The sequence below is a fragment of the Talpa occidentalis genome, unplaced genomic scaffold, assembly GCF_014898055.3.
Source record: "Talpa occidentalis isolate TD23 unplaced genomic scaffold, MPIMG_talOcc4v2.1 talOcc4.12, whole genome shotgun sequence".
In the NCBI taxonomy this organism is placed as follows: Eukaryota; Metazoa; Chordata; class Mammalia; order Eulipotyphla; family Talpidae; genus Talpa; species Talpa occidentalis.
The window spans coordinates 8823505-8841312 of record NW_023601212.1 but is presented as its reverse complement, the minus strand read 5'-3'; the positions used below and the strand labels follow the sequence as shown (position 1 = coordinate 8841312).

Genomic DNA, 17808 nt, shown 5'->3' with positions numbered 1-17808 from the left:
TTCCCACATGGTGGCAGAGCTGAGTGGTTATTGTGAAAGAAGCTGTGTGGACCACACGCCCTTGCCGGCCTGCTCGGCATCGTGGGGCCTCCTTCCCAGCAGAGGCGACTCAACGCTGAGGCCCAGCGCCTTTGGCAGGGGCCCCGCATCCCCGCCGTGTTCCTCTTAGGTTTGGTCTTAGTCATCCTGTCTCTGTTGAGATGTCTCTTCTCACGTGCACGTAATGGTGCTCTGGTCATCAACAGACCACATAGACCAAAGTGGTGCCCAAAAAGCCATACTTCACGTAGGCTACATGCATACAGTACCTGGGGCATGTGTTTGTGCTCCACGATGTTCACAGCACAGCATCGCCTGGCAGCGCGTTGCCCAGAATGCACCATTAATGTGTGACTCTACCGGCAGGTCTCCATTTAAAATACAATTAAGTTAAAAAGATGTCCATTTAGAACAGAATATGAGATGTAGGACAGTACGTGTGGGCTAAGAACTTGGCAGAAATTGTGACGTTTGCTAACTGTCTGAGACAATGACATGGGGTGATTGCAGCACAATGTGATAGCAGGGTTTGTCAGCCCTCCCGTCTTCCCTCACCAGCACTGTGCCAACCGGGAAACCTTGGTCAAGTTCCCTGGGTTTCACTTGGTTGTGTGTTGGTGAGGTTGGCAGCTTCCTCTGACAGTCCCCAAGGACCCCAGCTTCTCTCTCATCCTCAGCGCCTGGGCCATGTTCCTGGACCGGCCCCAGCAGCAACTGCAGCTTGTCCTCCTCCCGCCAGCCCTGTTCATCCCCACCACCAAGAACGAGGAGCAGCGAGTCGCCTTCGCCAGAGCTGTCCCCAGGAATGTCCAGCCATATGTGGTGTATGAAGAGGTCACTGACGTGTGGATCAACGTAAGGGCAGGGAGGTGCCGGGTGTGTGTGCCCCACTGGGTATCAGGGTCACGCCCAGTTGGGCCAGGGCTAGTGTCAGGTTGCGTCTGCCCAAGCCAGGACACAGGTTCAGGCAGGAGGGCCTCTGGCTGGGAGAGAGAGTCCATGGCTTAGCCCACCTCAGACAGCTGGCAGAGCTCTCGCAGCCTCGCCTTCCTCCACACGGCACGGCCCCACCTTCTGACATGTCTCCTCTCTTCTGCCTGGACAGGTTCATGACATCTTCTATCCCTTCCCCCAATCAGAGGGAGAGGACGAGCTCTGCTTCATCCGTGCCAACGAATGCAAGACTGGCTTCTGCCACTTATACAAGGTCACTGCCATTCTGAAACCCAGTGGCTATGATTGGACTGAGCCCTTCAGCCCTGGGGAAGGTGAGCAAAGCCTGAGTAATGCCAGTGCTCAGTGCTCCACCATCTGAGGTTCTGTGCACCATTTGTTTACTGATCCCGCCCATGGCCATGATGGAGCACGCCTCAGGAGGGAGGGGGCCGATGAGTAAGAGACCAGCCTTTCCTGCAGCTAAGCCATGGCCTGTGGGGCTCATAATAGCCAGCTTTTCCTTCATGCAGTCAACAGTATTTATTGCGCAGCTATTACTAGCCAAGCCCTTTGCACACCAGAGACACTGCCCAAAGATCACATCTGACCCACTGCATGTTTTTGTAAATAGGTTTTATTGGCACATGGTCATGGTAACTCTTCACATATTATCTGTGGCTGTTTTTCTGCCACGACCGCAGAATTGAGTTGTCATATCAGAACCAGCATGTTTCAAAAAGTGAAGTATTTACTGTAGCCACACGTCACCTAATGACAGGGATAGTTTCTGAAAAATGGGTTGGTAATTGATTTTTGTCATTGTGTGAACATCATAGAGTGTAATTTCATAATTATAAAATTTTACCTTTACACCTGCCTACACTCTGTGTGGAACACCATCCACGCACCAGTCGTTGTTGATTAAAAAGCCAGGATGCGATACATGTCCCTTTGTAGGGAAAGTTGCTGACCTTTGCTTTAGCTGCTAGAGATATAGAAAAAGAATAAGAAAAGTTCCTGTTGTCATGGAGTGTTCTAGTATAAGAGACTGGCAGTCATTCAAAAACAATTAAAGATGTTGTCTTGGGAGAAGGGAGATGTAGCAGGTCAGAGAGTGAGGGACTTTCTCAAATGGGTGGTCAGGAAGTTATCTCTGGATAATGTGCCATGGAGCAGAGCCCTGGAGGGGTGATGGAAGCAGCCACAGAGTACCGCAGGCCAAGAGAACAGCCCATGCAAAGGGCCTGGGACCGGATGAGGCCTGGTATGTTGGAGGAACAGTGAAGAGGCCAGTGTGGCTGGAGCAGAGTGAGGCACTGGGAGAGAGGGCATGGGGGTGGGTCATTCAGGGCTTTCAGGGCTATGAGGGAGATTGGCTTTTACCATTGATCTTATATCACTTGGAAATTATTCCTGGGGTTGCTATGTGGAGCATAGCCTAAGGGGCCAGGAGATGTTACAAGTGGATTCACTCCTAGATGCACTTGGACTGCTGAGCTTACATGGTTTGCCAGTAAAAGGGACATGGGGTTGGCAAAGATGCTTGGAAGGTGTTGCGATGTCCAGTCTGAGACAGAAGGACTGAGAGGGACAGTTTCAGGAGATGGCAGCATATGGATATGTTGAAGTGCCATACAGAGAAATGCCGCATGGACAGGTTCTTGTGCCCTGAGTTCTGGGGAGTCAGATGGAATTACAGAGGGGTGTGAGCACATGGGGTGGCATTTCAGCCTAAAATGCAATGAAGGGTTCTTTTGGGCAGGAAAGCAGAGTGGTCTGAGAGCCAAACCTACACTCTCTGAGGTCAGGGCAGGGCTTCCCCCAGCACTACGGACATTGTGGCTGGACCATTTTCAGGGGGAGGGAAGCATCCTGGGCACTGTGGGGTGTTGAGCAACATCCTTGGCCCCCACCCACTTACTGCCCGTAGCACTCCCCACTTATAACAACCACACATGTCGTCAGACATTGCCCGGTGTACCCTGGGGCAGTGTCACCTGAGATGAGTCCTGCAGTTTAGATGCCAAGCCCAACACAAGCCTGCGGCAGTTGCTAGCACAAGGCACAGAGACCTGGGTGAGGGTGACATCCAGGCTGCCAGGAACCCAGGGGAGCGCACGCATCAGGATTGGGCAGTACCACAAACTGCCTGATCTTCCATGCAGCAGAAATGCCACACACAACTCCCCTTCCTCCCAGTGCCTGCGTGGCCTGTTTGCTCAGGTGGGATTTGGAAGGGTCCCTCTGACATCTCTTCCTCTCCTTTCCTCCAGATGAATTTAAATGCCCTATCAAGGAGGAGGTCGCGCTGACCAGCGGTGAATGGGAAGTGTTGGCAAGGCATGGCTCCAAGGTACCAGAGTTCCCACACACCTGTGCACACACACACCCGCACACTCCCACCCCCGGTCCCTGTGACATCTCACTTCCTTCTTGGCTCCTTCAGCAAGCCCAGGGTCATGACGGCCGTGGAGCTGACCATCTGGAATCCCATGGATCAGGGCAACGGGCCATTCTGCTTGGATCCCGGTGAGGGGGCCTGGCCCCTTCTCAGGAAACCACCTTTCCTCAGGAGAGCAGTGTGTGGGGCATTCATGTTACTGTGGAATTGTCCCACAGCTGCCAACCAGAGCCCATCCTCACACCAGCCCCTAAGAGGTTCAGAAACAAAAGATTCAGTTGTGGATGAGAAGCCTACCCTCTCCCCATCACCCCATCACCCCAGTTACAAGCTGCCTCAGACCAGAGTGGCTTCCCTGGGGTCCTCTCTTCAAAGTGCCAGATCTGTGGAGGCACCCTACATGCCCCTCAGTGAGCCTTACAGAAGAGGGAGGAAACCGCACAAATGACGAGGAGATGCAGGGAGCTCTTCTCCAGCCAGTGTGCTGCTGGGGCGCCAAGAGAAGGGGGCAGGACACAGGGCAGCTCAGAATTGCTGGGGAGCAGAGGTGACATTCATTAGTGTTCCCAGTGCAACCCCAGTTCTAGTCATGGGCCCCTGAGGTCTTCCCAGAGCACAGCCAGGTGTTTGTTCTCAGGTGCGCATGCCCGCTCCCCTTACATGAAAATGAGTGAGCGTGGGCGCAGCGTGTAGGTCGCCGTATCAGCCAGTCAAGCCCCACCTGCCACTGCCTGGTCACTCTGCAATAGCGGAGTCTTGCGGGAGGCATCATGGGTTTGGAGCCTGGCGCTGCCCCCCATTAGCCAACTCAGTTTCCTCATCTGTAAAAAGGACCATCAAAAGCTCCAGTCCTCTCACCTTCACATCAGGGTCTCTCCTCAGCATCATGGATGTTGAGATGGGGTTCTCCTCTGAGGGAGGGGCGTCCTGGGCACTGTAGGGTGTTGAGCAGCATCCGTGGCCCCCACCCACTGAGAGGCTTTCATGTATTCCTTGGGGTCAGGATCACCGTGAGGAGAACCCGGCTTTAAAGTAATTTGAAGTCCTTGGCATCTGGTCTGTCACACACACAGCTGGTGTTATTCCTGTTCTCCCCTCTGTTTTACTGTTTGCACACTTAATCTTTTCAACCAGCAATTTTTTAGCAGCATTTTAAAGAATAAAAAAGGGAGAGAGTGGCAGTATAAAGTCTGCTCCCAAGGCCTTGGAGCCAGTCCGTGCTGGGGGCGAGCCAGCCTGGGGAGGCACGAGGCCCCACATTCCTCCTTTTGAGTCCACATTGTCCTTGTGACAAAACTAAGGTGTAACTACAGGTTGTGGATTCTTGAGCAACATCCTCTTTCTAGAAAACCCTCATTTATGTTTAAAGTGTAATAATAATAAATTCACCATATCATATTTGTGGTAAAAAGTGATTCCAGGTCAGACTAAAATAGGAATCATCCTTGATGCCCATACCCAACCCCTTGACCTCTCCCCTTGAGTGAAATCACTGAAAATTGTTCCTGTTTGTTAGCTCAACACAGGAAGTACGTAGTCATCAGCTTAGGGATTTATGGGTTTTTTGTTTGTTTAGAAAATATGGTTTCATTTGGCCACAGATAACTGTACCGTTATTATGGAACTAACCCCATCCTTTTGGACATTCAAGTTGTCACCATTTTTTAGCATTAAGAACACTGAGCATCTTTGTGCTTCCATTTTGTATTTACCTCTCGAGTGAAGTTCTTAGGGACAGTTCCCAGGGGCGCAATTGCAGGGCGGAAGGACACACCTTTCTTAATCATTTTGCCACCATGTTGCCAGGTCCACCCCCATGGCCGGAAAGGCCACAGCTGGACCATCCCCAGAGCAGTGCCGAGTCCTGCCTGAGCCTCTACTCCAATGTCTTTCCCGCTCAGGGGGCCCCTGGCACCCCAGGCTGCCTCCGTTGGCCTCTCAGGCCTCAGACACAGTGTCCCCCATCTACGTGCCAGACCAGCGTGGGTCCTTGATCAAGCAGAACTGGTTCCTTTCTGGTGGCCGGTCATCTGTGGCCGGCCCCTCAGTGGCATTGCTTTTTGGGACAAAACTATCCAGGCACATGTCCACCAGGGCTCAGCTTGCCTGAAACCAGAGGGACCCCTGCTGTTGTGAGCAGTCCCAGGTTCTTTGCTCTTGCTGAGGGCACCACCTGAGAACCACATTGGGGTATACTGGGGGTAAGGGTGGGGGTTCGCCAGAATATGAGCGGAGAAGGGAGTTGCCACTTTTTAACCTGAGCACCTGGGTTGGTGGGGTGGGAAGACCCCACCAGGGACCAAGGTTGAAGACTCGTGGCTCCTCCCTCAGCCTCTACCCTTTGCAGGACACCCTGAATCTGGGCAGGTCCGGAAGGAACTGTCCGGATCTGGAGTTTTGATTCCAAGTCCACCAGCTAGATCAGGGCCTGCTTCTGCCCTGTAGGGTCTGGGAAGCACATCCTTCCTAGGTGATTCTCCAGTCACTGGACTAGAGCCCACTCAGGGGAAAAGGAGTCCCACTCTGGGAAGCCCAGCGCCCTCTCACAAGGAGTCCCTTGTCCCTGCAGATATGGGTCAATGAGGAGACGAAGCTGGTGTATTTCCAAGGTACGAAGGACACACCGCTGGAACACCACCTCTACGTGGTCAGCTATGAGTCAGCTGGTGAGATTGTACGCCTCACCACACCGGGCTTCTCCCACAGCTGCTCCATGAGCCAGGTGGGCAATTTCCCAAGTCCCAGTGAGCCCCACCATCCCTTCACCTGTTCTTAGCCTCCTGGAACATTCTAGAATGGAACAGCACAGGCCTTTTTTAGTCCAGAGCAGGCATTTAGTGCCACCTTGCTGGTGGTACAACCAGCAGGAGGACCAGGCATCAGACAGATCTGGGTCTCACCCTGGGTCTGTCAGTTACCACCCAGGACCCTGATCAGGGACCGATTCCTCTCAGCCTACTCTGGTTACGTGTAAATGGGGATGATGGTGTAAGTGCCCACCCACACAGGTGGGGCTTGGGGTTTTGAATGTGTGAGCACACAGAGTAGACAGGTTGGGAGCAAGGGGTGTGGAAGTGAGGGTGGGATGCCGGTGTTGCGTGGTGCTCAGTGCCCCTCTCCACCCACAGAACTTCGACATGTTCATCAGCCACTACAGCAGCGTGGGCACTCCGCCCTGTGTGCACGTCTACAAGCTGAGCGGCCCCGACAGCGACCCCCTGCACAAGCAGCCCCGGTTCTGGGCCAGCATGATGGAGGCAGCCAGTGAGTAGCCGAGGCCCTGTGGGACCTTCCCCTCAGGACCCTCAATTTGCCGGGGGTCCATCATCAGCAGGGCCTTGGGGAACAAGGGACATCTTGTCAGGAGCCTGCAGAGTGACCAGGACTCTGCTTAGGTGATCTTGGGTTCAAACTCTGCCCAGCTATAGACAGGTCAGTTTGTCTCCGTTAAATGTCCCCTCATCTATGGAGTGGCACACCAGCAGTTCATCGGATGCAAAACCAACATTCCGTACAGCGACCTGCAGCACAGGAATCACTCAGTAAAAAGGACACCCTTCCGTGAGCCCAGAGCCTTGCCTCTTGGAAATCTCTAGAACATTCTAGGAAATAGAAGTTCTTGCCATTTGCAGGGTGTTTTGTGACTAGAAAGCATTTTGTGATACCGTCACCCCCTGGGGCCCATGAAAGACCTCCCCATCCCGTAGCTCAGGTCCATGACTCCCCACATCACCATGGGACATGGTAGAAGAGGAACTCTGGCCCTGGTTTTACAGATGAAGAAACTGAAGCCAGGGAGGTTCTGACCAAACACAGTGGGGCTAGGGGACAGTGATGGAGCTGGGGTGTCCTGACCCTCAGCTCTGGGCCTGCAGGAATGTGCACTAGGCAACCGTTTACTATTTCCCAAAATTCCCAATCTTGCTCTGTTTGAAGACCAATCTATGAGAAGTTTGAGAATTGTGGCCCCTGGCAAATCTGGCCACATCCAATCATTACTTGACTTCTGGGGCCACTCCAGGGCCTTCTGGGCTTGTAAAAGCTGGCCCTTTACAGAACACATTTGCATCCCCTGACTGCATCACAGCTTGCTTATTTTACTTTTAAATTGATTCATCCTGTTTATCTAAACAGATTTATCTTAAAGTTTGTTATCATGATTGAGAAACTAGTGTTGCTTTGCAAAATTGAAGGTATCAATAAAAGTGTGAAGGGAACCATAAAGTTGGCTGTTAGATCCCAGAGGTGTTCTCACCTCCATAGAAGGTCAGCAAGTGTTGGGTTGCTACTGGGGACTAGTTCCGGCCACACTGAGGCCTGGCACAAGCATGTCCAACAGAGTCCTCTCTGGCTCTCAGGTTCTGATTTAAACCATCAGGAAGCACAACAGATAGACAGTTTCCAGTCTGCCCCCCTAGCCGAGGGCCAGGCAGTGGAGTGAGGGTTGGGTAGATGTGGGCCCAGTAGCCAACAGCCATCCTGTCTCCCACAGGCTGTCCTCCTGATTATGTGCCACCGGAAATCTTCCACTTCCACACACGGTCGGATGTGCGACTGTATGGCATGATCTACAAGCCTCACTCTGTGCAGCCAGGGAAGAAGCACCCCACCGTCCTCTTTGTGTATGGAGGCCCCCAGGTAGGTGTTGGCCCTGCTCCTCAGCACCCTGCTCTCTATGCTAGGACTCAGGCCACAGCCAGTGTGCCCTGGCCACCTCCCAATGCCCCTCATCTCCACTGACTACAAAAGAGGGCCCTCTTCCTCCAGTCTCTGGATCTCAGCACACTCCACACCTCCCAACCCCCCAGACAGCCTCCCTGCTCCCCCTTCCCAGCTGATAACTCTCTCATCTCTCTGGGAAGCCCAGTGCCCCCTATATGTCTGTCAGGGCCGCCTGTCCAGCAGTGGCCCTTACCCCTAACACCAATTTGGGGACAGAGGTAGCTGGTCCTGGGCCCAGTTCTCTGAGGAATGGACAGGGCAAGGCAGGCAGATGGCTAAGCGAGCTCTTCTGAGACAGCAGTTCTTACTGGAGGCCTGCGCCCTCGACCCAGTGATACTGGTACATGTGGGGTTGTCGCCCTGCGGCGGAGGGGCATGTTCCTGCCATTGAGTGGCTGAGGGATGTGGCCAGCACCCTGCAGTGCATTGGGTGGCCTGCACAGAAAACCATCTAGCCCTGAAAGCCCTGGGGCACAGTAATGCTTGAGCTGATTGCTGGCTTGAGCTACTCAGAGAAGCAGTTGCCCACCACCAACCTGCTTTCCTCCCTGCAGCGCCCAGGCTTTGTGTCTCTTTTTTAGCTACAACTTAAAGGTAGAAAGGCAGAGAAACACAGAAACATGGGAGTAATTCCATAGAGGACCTGGAGCAGAAAAGGGAACATATTTGGGACCTCCTCTTTGTAGTCCTTCCCAAGAGCAAGACTTGATGCAGGGGGACCCTGTCCCCGACCTCCACCCCCCGGTGACCTTTCCAGGCCCTTCCAGGGCCTCCCACAGCCTTCACGGCACAGTGCAGGGCCCAGTCAGGCTGGGAGGCGCCACTCCTGTCCCTGTGGCGTCCGGCCCACCAGCCCACACTGCCTCGAGCCTCGTTCTCAGCACTCACCCAGCACCCGGCCTCGCCACGCCCACAGGTGCAGCTGGTGAATAACTCCTTCAAGGGAATCAAGTACTTGCGGCTCAACACGCTGGCGTCCCTGGGCTACGCTGTGGTGGTGATCGACGGCAGGGGCTCGTGCCAGCGGGGGCTTCAGTTTGAAGGGGCCCTGAAAAACCAAATGGTAACTTCTCTCCCTTTTCTGGGCTCCCCTTTTGTGGCGAAGGAAAACCTGGGTCTGTGGGTAGCCGGGATGCCAGGCCTAAGCAGGGTGGCCTTTTGAAATCAGTGGGGACGTCTGCTCTGCTGCTCATCCCTGAGCTGCACCCCACAGGGAGACAGGAACCGGTGGCTGTGGGGTGGTGCTCATGGTGATTCTGGTGACTGTAATGCTCGTGTGGGTGACGGTGGTGGTGGTGGTGGCGGTGGAGGTGATGATCACACTGAGGGTGGTGGTCGTGGTGAAGATGGTGGTGATTGATGCAGTTAACGCTAATGGTGTTGATGAGAAGGATTAGATGAGGAGAAGGAAGCTGGATGATTATGATGGTGATGACAAGGGTGGAGATGATTGTGGCAGTGATGACACCAGCCATTCACTAAGCCTTAGAATGTGCCAGGCCTCTGATTAGAGAAAACGCACCATCCCATTTAATCTCCACACCCATCATAAAATGGGCCTGCTTCTGTTACCATCCTCATTTTAGCAATGAGGAAACCCCATGTAAAGGGGACATGACTTTCTCAGCGTCACTCAACTAGGAGGTGAGAGGACAAGACTTGTGCAAATCTGTCTGACCACCGCCCCAGAGGGCGAGCAGGTTTTGAACAGGGCCGGAGAGAAGGGAAGCTTCCAGAAAATTGTTTTTGATCCGAGAGAGAGAAGGCTCCCTACAAGAGAGGTGGGACATTAGGGAGGAGGCCACTGAGAGGTGCCCGGCCTCGTCCCCAGGGCCAGGTGGAGATCGAGGACCAGGTGGAGGGCTTGCAGTTCGTGGCTGAGAAGTACGGCTTCATAGACCTCAGCCGGGTTGCCATCCACGGCTGGTCGTACGGAGGCTTCCTCTCGCTCATGGGGCTGATCCACAAGCCCCAAGTGTTCAAGGTGGGTGCTACCCCTGCCCCCCGCCCTCCTGTCTGCCCAGCGCCCACCCGTGCCCCTCGGAGCCCGCCCCCCTGGGGAGGCATCTTGGCAGGGGCCTTGCCACGTGGCTGTTTCTCCCCGCAGCAGCCCCATGGGGCCGAGCCCCCCTCCTCATTGCCCGCCACTGCTGACCCCAGGATGGCATCCGGCTGCACAAAACCCCGCCAGCAGCTCTCTGTGGGAGGCTGAGCCCGGGACCCCGGCCTCGGATGGGCAGAGGTGGGGCATGGTGTGAAGAGCGTCGGGGGAGGGGCCCCCAGGCCGGCGGCACTGTCAGGGCACCGCGGGCGGCGATGAGGAGGAGGAGGCAGGAAGGCAGTGGGGCCAGGGAGGGGCCGATCCCGGCCTGAATGCGCTCGTTCAGCTCACCCGCCCTCCCTCGACAACACATGGTCCATGGGGGACACACGGTCTGAGGGCCCCTCCCCTGCCAGCCCCACCCACCCCAGCCACCCCCGTGTGCATGCTTCTCACGAACTCCTGGGGAGGCCCCAGGACAGCCAGCCGAGCACGGGCTCTGGAGACCTGACCCGTGTGTCTGTGTGTGTCTCCCTCCTCTCTCTGTTCTGTCTGTCCACTGTGGCACTCAGGTGGCGATCGCGGGTGCCCCGGTCACTGTCTGGATGGCTTACGACACAGGGTACACGGAGCGCTACATGGACATCCCGGAGAACAACCAGCTCGGCTACGAGGCCGGCTCCGTGGCCCTGCACGTGGAAAAGCTGCCCAACGAGTAAGACCCCACCCACCTTGCCCTCTGCGTCACCGAGGCCCCTCATGGCTCTCACCACTCCTCCCTGGCCTTTACCTTTTCTGGATCCATGATGCCCTCCTGGGCTGGCCCCTGAGAAACAGGGTGTCGCTGGCACTGCTCCGATGCCAGGCAGCACAGCCTCCGCTCCTCCCTCTCTCTGCATGCACCTGGCACCCCCACATGCAGCCCTCTGTCCTCAGGCTCCTCAGGGAGTGCACACCTGGGGTGCGCTCTGGGAGGAGAGCAAGAGGCACCCAGCCCTAAGGAAGAATCTAGAATCGCGCTACTTTGCATCTCCAGGCTTCTCCTCACCGCCCCCCAAAACACGCAGCCCACTATGAGCCCATTCACCGGTTACTTGTCATGTCTGAATGGCTGCTGTCGTGGAGATTTTGACACTGCTTCGGGACCCAGGCCCACAGCTGACTGCTCTGGTGTCCCCTGCCTGGAGAGCTCTGTCTAGTGAGCATCCAGCCTTCGGCACTGGGGCTCTCACTGCTGCCTGCCCTGACGGCTCCCTCTCCCGGAGAGGCCACTTTGGCCTACAGTGCGGCGCATGCTCCCTGGGATGCCAGTAAGCAGTCAGACGCAAATCCAGCCAAGCACTAGGCCTATGCCATCCAGTGTGGAAGCCAGCATCTGCATGAGCCATTTACAATTAAGTTTATGCTCATTGAAAGTCACTGAAATAATCAACCCACCAAGTCAGACCAGGTCGGTGGTTGCCAGGGGCTGGGCTCATAGCTGGGGATTGGCTTTGAGGTGATGAAATGTCCTGGAACTAGATAGAGGTGTTGGTCGTACCACATTGTGAATGCATCATCATCCTCTTTAAAATGAGGTTATTTTAGGTTTTGCAAATTTTACCTCAATAAGTTTGTAAAAAGTGAAAAAGGTTAGTTCTGCATTCATTCTTGCCACATTTCTGGTGCTCAGTAGGCACCATAGGTGGTGAGTACGTGGGGTGGGGCGAGGCTAGACCATTCATCATCCAGAGTGCGTAGCTCAGGCACCCCACAAACACTGCCTCACACCCCACCCCCTTGCCCGAGAGGAAGCTAGGGGTGTCTCCCCCAGACCTGCTGGAGCCCCGGCTTTCTCATCTACCTCCACGTGTCTGCCGAGCTGCTGCTGCCACCCTATTGCTGCCAAGGCCAGGGGTGGGTCCGCTCTGCTCCCTGAACCCTGGCTGCTGGAGAAGAGGCTCGCCTCAAACCCTTGCCCACCTTCTCTTCCAGGCCCAACCGCCTGCTCATCCTGCACGGCTTCCTGGATGAGAACGTGCACTTTTTCCACACAAACTTCCTCGTCTCCCAGCTGATCCGAGCAGGAAAACCTTACCAGCTCCAGGTGGGTGGCTCCTGGGTGCTTCAGGACCCCTCCCCTGAGCCGGCAGTGTAGACAGTGGGTATGCCGCCTGACAGGCTGGCCCTCCACTCCCCACCTCTACCTGCTTCCCACTTACCGCAGCGCCCCTGCCTCCCAGGGTCCGCCCATCCATTTATTTAGCTGTTGTGTGTTGATGGTCCCCGTCCTCACTGCCTCGGTGCTGGGAACATCCTGGGAATGGGCCAGACTCACCCAGCTCAGCCTCACAGAGGAAGCCAGGCAGCACTGGAAGTTGTCACAAAGACACGTTTTCTTTTAACCAAGAAACTTGCTGTGACTGAACCAAACAGGACATTGAGAGCATCTCAGGAGGTGGGGGGATGTGTTACTTGATCAGAAGGTGACATTTAAGGGTGCTTAGGAGAGTGGGGAGTCAATTATTAGAGAGGTGGGGGGAGCAAGGAGAAGAGCGGGGTGGTGGGCATCATGCCCAGAAAATGAGCAGGTGGCTGGGAGAACAGGAACAGAGCAGGGGGAGGAAGAGGCTGGCCCTGGCCCCAGGGCCAGGGCTGCAGTGGTAAGGGGTGGGACCCTGGAGGTGCCCAGGAGGACCCTGGAGGTGGGCTGTGAGAGGCGGGCCTGGGAGGCGAGATGGGGCTTCATCAGTAAAGAGGCGGCTGGGGTCGGGGGAGCGCTTGGCTGGGCTTTGTGCAGGGCGAGAGGAGGGTGTGAGATGTGCGGGCCTGTGTGCGGTCACGACTGCCCTGCTCCCCTGGACCAACAGCCTCTGGCCACCCCACAGCCTGGGGCCTCTGGGGGCTGGCGGGTTGTTACACTGTCCTTGCAGGATAGGGTCAGCAGTGGAAGCTAGAGCCTGGCGGCTGTGAGAGGCGTTCTGGAGGTGAGGGGCAGATTTGTTGCACGCTGCTGCCACTCAGCCTCTCTGCTTCCCAGATGCCTCGACACATTGGTCAGGTCGGGTCGGGTGCCAGGTTGCCGTTCAGCAGGTCAGGAAGCTGAGTGCTTGAGGCTGTAGGGCAGGCTTCTGGAGCTGTGGCCTGTTGCAGAGCACTCCCAGAGGACTGATGACCTCCTGCCGCCTGGCAGGCCTCCCGTCCCCAAACACTCTCCTGGCAAAGAGACCGGAGAGAGCTCAGAGCATCCCTCCTGACCTGAAACTCGAAGTTGTAGCTGTGACAGCTGTCCCCTCCCTAGGTGACTTCAGGTGGTGCCAACTTCAGGCCTCACTTTCTCAAATGGGGACAGTGAGGCTGTGGGGGCCTAAGGGACTCACTCAGGAAAGGTTTTGACCTGTCCCCCTGACTCTCCAGGGGAAGGAGAATGTAAGATGAGAAACTTGGAGGGAGCCGGGCAATGTTTGGGTGCCCACCTTCTGTTTCAGAGACCCTGAAACAGTTAGACTGGGAGGTTAGTGGCCCAAGGTGCTCTTTAGTTCATATACTACATTTGTCTCATGCCAGGCCAGGGCTCAGGGCTGGGGCCTCAATGGAGAGCCAGATAGACCCACTCCCTGCCCTCACAACCCAAAAGGGGGAGGAGGTAGCCAGGGGCCAGGACCCAGGTTGGCACGATGGGGTAGGGGACAGCAGGGTCTGTCACAGGCAGTGCAGGGCCCCAGTGGGCCTGTGAGGCTGCAGGAGCAGCAGGACCCAGGAGGCAAGTCCTTGTAATAGTCTGAGCTGGGAACAGTTTAATCAGACTTGTGATTCATCCCAGGATGGATTAAAAAAGGCAAATCTGAAGGATGGGTACCAGTGGCCAAATGATATATTCCCAGAGGCATGAACAGGGACGGTGGCTGCGGATCAGGAGAGAAAGGAGTCATATAGTCAGAAACCCATCTCACTGTTGGGAGATGAGGAGCAGGCCACTTGGCAATGGTACTAGCCAACCCCAGGCACCGCTGGGCTGTTGGAAGGGAGGAGACCTTGCCTTATAGCCCAAGGCAAGACCCTTGTGCCTGCCGCCCTCCACCCAAGGGCCCAGGCGTCAGCTCAGCCAGGTCTCTCAGACTGGGTGATTCCTTGGGCATGGCCTTTGACACCAACATGTCATCTCCCCACCCTGGGGATGATACCCCTTTAGGTGGTAAGAGGACCCAGAAAGTATCTAACAAAGTCAATGGAGGGGAGAGTGGAGGGAGCAGGTGACGTGGGAGCCTTGGCATGCACAGTCCAAGCCTGGCCTTTTGGTGAAATGGAAATGGCCGGGGTGAAGACACCAAGAGTCCGGCCCTTGAGGCCCCCTCCTCTGCAGTGCTGGGCTCACTGCCATTGCCCTTCCCGGGTCTGGGGGACGGGACGGCAGTTCTCTTCTCCTTCATACTGGCAAGTGCTCTGCGCAGAGGCTCTGCTGAGTGCGCACACAGCCCCGGGGAGGTCAGTAGCCCCCACCCGGTGTTCCAGGTGGCTGTGGCCAGGAAGTTTGTCGCTGCTCAGAGCGAGACAGCAGGTCGGTAGCAGAGAGGGGATTTGAACCCTCTGCCACAAGTTCCAAAGTCCTGGTGTTAGGCAGGAGGCCCCCAGCAGTAACACCCTGAGCCAGAAATGGGGAGGACCTTCCAGGTGCAGGGGAGGGCGAGCATCTCGGGTCAGCATCCCTCAGTGCCACCAACCCTGCCTTCTCTCCACCCAGATCTACCCCAATGAGAGACACAGCATCCGCTGCCCCGAGTCTGGCGAGCACTATGAAGTCACACTGCTGCACTTTCTACAGGAATACCTCTGAGCCCCCACCCCACAGCGGGTTGGGCCTGCACATTCAGAGCACAAGTGGCTTCTGTGCCGCCGCCACCACCAGTGGGGACCAGCCAGGAGTGACCCCCCCACCCTGCTGGAGAGCCCTGCCTTCTCTGCCTGAATGCCTTTTATCGTTTTCTTAATGCTCCCGGGTGTTTTGCCTGCTGCTTCTTGGTTGCCAGGATGGAGAGATGAGGCTGGTATATCCGTGAGGCCCTCCCTCAAGCCACCCGCTCCTCTCCCTTGGCCGGGAGGAGGAGGCCTCGACTCCGGAACTCTGGAGCAGCCAGGCCAGAAGAGACTCAAGGCGCCGGGCACTTCCACCTCATGCTCCCCACCATCTCGGCCCTGGCTGCCCCCCACCCAGCACAGAAGCATGCCTTGCCTCCCCCACCACCCCACTTCATATTTGTGTTTTGTTTTGGGGGTCGTTTTTCATAATTATTTGAAAGAAAAGAAGCAGGGTCTGCTGCCTGGTATTGGGGTTCAACCCAGCCAGTCCTGTGGGGGGTGTGAGTCGTGCCCTAGAGTCTGTGAACGTCGGGCATCTCTGCTGGGGAACCCCCTGCCCTTCTTTTCCCTGGTGGGCGGCTGCTGCCCACTCTCTGGCCCAGCCATCAGGCTCTCCTTTCTGCCTGACCCACACAAAACGGGGTTCTAGGGGTGGAAGTGGAACCATACCCCCTCAGGGTTGTTCTCCCCTCCCCTTCCTTTCCTCCCTGCCAAGACTTCTGCCAGGCACGGGGGGGGAGAAAACAACCCACCAGAAAAGAACCACCTCTACATATTATGGAAAGAAAATATTTTTGTCGATTCTTATTCTTTTATAATTATGCGTGTAAGAAGTAGAGTCATTAAATGATTCCAGACGGAAGTGTGGCCCTTGCCTGAAGTTCCTTCTAAGCCCGGGCTGGTGACGGCGCCTCAGGAGGCCAGGAAGGTGACGGAGACAAAGCAAAGGGGGAGGGGCGCCAGCTTCCTCTTTGACAGCCCCATCCCAGATCCCGATGCCCCTGTGCTTGTCGCTTAGGGACCCAGCACAAGAAGGGGGTTGGTGGGGCCCAGACGGGACAACAGCACACGCCCTGGTGTGGGGGGCTCCATGCCGCCCCCCACTACTTTTATACCTGTGCATGGTCCGAGGCTTGATTCAGATCAGAAAAGCTGATCAGGGAGAGCGGGCTCTGTAGGTCTTCATGCTGGTCCCAATCGCCCCAACGAGGAGCTCCCCTACTCCCTTAGGCCCCACTTGTGGCTGGAGCATCAAACAGCAGCTGGTGGCCTTGCCTTACCTCACGCCATCCCCTGCTCCATGCTTTGGACTCCACTTTATTTTTCGCTTGTATTGAAGTCGCATTGGTTTAGAACATGGAGGTTTCAGGCTACTGCATTTTAATTCAATATCTGCATATACTACACATACTGTAGTGTATACGCTACCTCCTTTACCTGACTTCCCTGATTCACTTTTATCTTAATGGCTTAAAAAAATAACATTTAAGTACTAAGGGATATACAATTAACCCTTGAATATCACGGGACCTAGGGGCTCCAATAAACCTCTGCAACCCCAAATTCACATACAACTTTTGACTCCCCCAAATCTACTAACTGTAGTTGTCCCTTGACAGTATCAGGGAATTGGTTTCAGGACCTCCTTGGATACCAAAATCCACTGATACTCAAGTCCATTACCATCAACCCACATGTCCAGGGGTTGAAATCCGTGAATGTGGAGCCCTCAGATATGGAGGGCAGGTGTATTCATTGGGAAAATCCATTTTTAAGAGGATCTGTGTTGTGCAAGGATCAAATGTATAGAGAAAAGACACCCTTCTCCCCAAGTCTCTATTCTTAATACCTGCATACTATTCTACCCTGTGAATGTGCTATGATTTATTTTGCCAGACCTCTTTCAAGGGATACATGGATTATTCTAGACTTCTTGTATAAATCAGGGATCAGCAGCCTTTTTTCTTTTTTTGTAGTAAATATTTTAGGTTTTATGGGTCAGACTTCTTGTAACTACTCAACTCTGCCCTTCTAGTTCAAAAACAGCCTCAAATATTGTGTAAATGAGTGGATGTGGGCTGTGTGCCAATAAAACTTTATTTACAAAACCAGGCAGCTTTACACAGACTGACAGGCCAACCCTTACTATCAATGACAGCTACAAATAGCCTTGTATGTGTTTTAGACATATTTTATCACTTAAGGGTGAATTCTTAGAATTTCTAATTTTGAAGAAGATTGCCAAATTGCTTTCCAAAAAGAACACCTTAATATACACTTCTGCCAAAGGGGAGAATATTTCTCCATTTCTTCACTAGTGTTACACATTACATTTTAATCTTAGTCAACAGTGAAATATAGCATCTCATTGTAATTTGAACTTGTTTGTTTTATGTGTAGGAATGTTTTTATATTCCAGAACACCTGTATACTAGTAATCATGATTATGTTGTTGGTTCAAAACTCCAGAGTTCCCTAGATGGTGTGTAAAACAGGCCTCTGTATACAGGACAAGAAGAGAGCAAAGACAAGTAAAACATTCCAGCTTGATAGGTTACAGTTTTAATAAGAGAACTTTCAACCTTGTCTTTTTTTTTTTTTTTAAGATTTATTTATGCATACAAGAACTGAGGTACAGGCCAGAAGTGCGGGGAGTGAGAGGATTCACCAGAGACAGAGTGGGGAGCAGAACAGGCAGACTGACTGAGGTACACTGCTGAGGGGAGCAGCAGGTGAGACAGGAGAGGTCTGCTGCGCCATGTGGGTAGCTCCCTGGCTGGCAGGGGATTGAACTTGTGCTGCAGAGGCTGCGGATAGCTTCATAGTGCTGCGT

General features: G+C 54.6%; 1 protein-coding gene across 2 annotated transcripts in view; it reads left to right on the top strand.

The window, feature by feature from the left end:
• The window catches only part of DPP9 (dipeptidyl peptidase 9), a 35210-nt gene extending 19304 nt beyond the window's left edge, over positions 1-15906 (top strand). The window contains exons 11-21 of one of the 2 annotated variants that reach the window (XM_037505128.2): positions 717-894; positions 1145-1307; positions 3249-3328; positions 5946-6098; positions 6505-6640; positions 7869-8014; positions 9015-9161; positions 9930-10082; positions 10712-10854; positions 12114-12225; positions 14860-15906. In XM_037505128.2, coding sequence (XP_037361025.1) covers positions 717-894; positions 1145-1307; positions 3249-3328; positions 5946-6098; positions 6505-6640; positions 7869-8014; positions 9015-9161; positions 9930-10082; positions 10712-10854; positions 12114-12225; positions 14860-14952 — 1504 coding nt within the window. In that variant the 3' untranslated portion in view covers positions 14953-15906. Of the gene's footprint in view, positions 1-716; positions 895-1144; positions 1308-3248; positions 3329-5945; positions 6099-6504; positions 6641-7868; positions 8015-9014; positions 9162-9929; positions 10083-10205; positions 10341-10711; positions 10855-12113; positions 12226-14859 lie in introns of those variants that run through there. The other variant, XM_037505129.2, reaches the window with a different exon arrangement.
• Positions 15907-17808: the final 1902 nt, after the last annotated feature.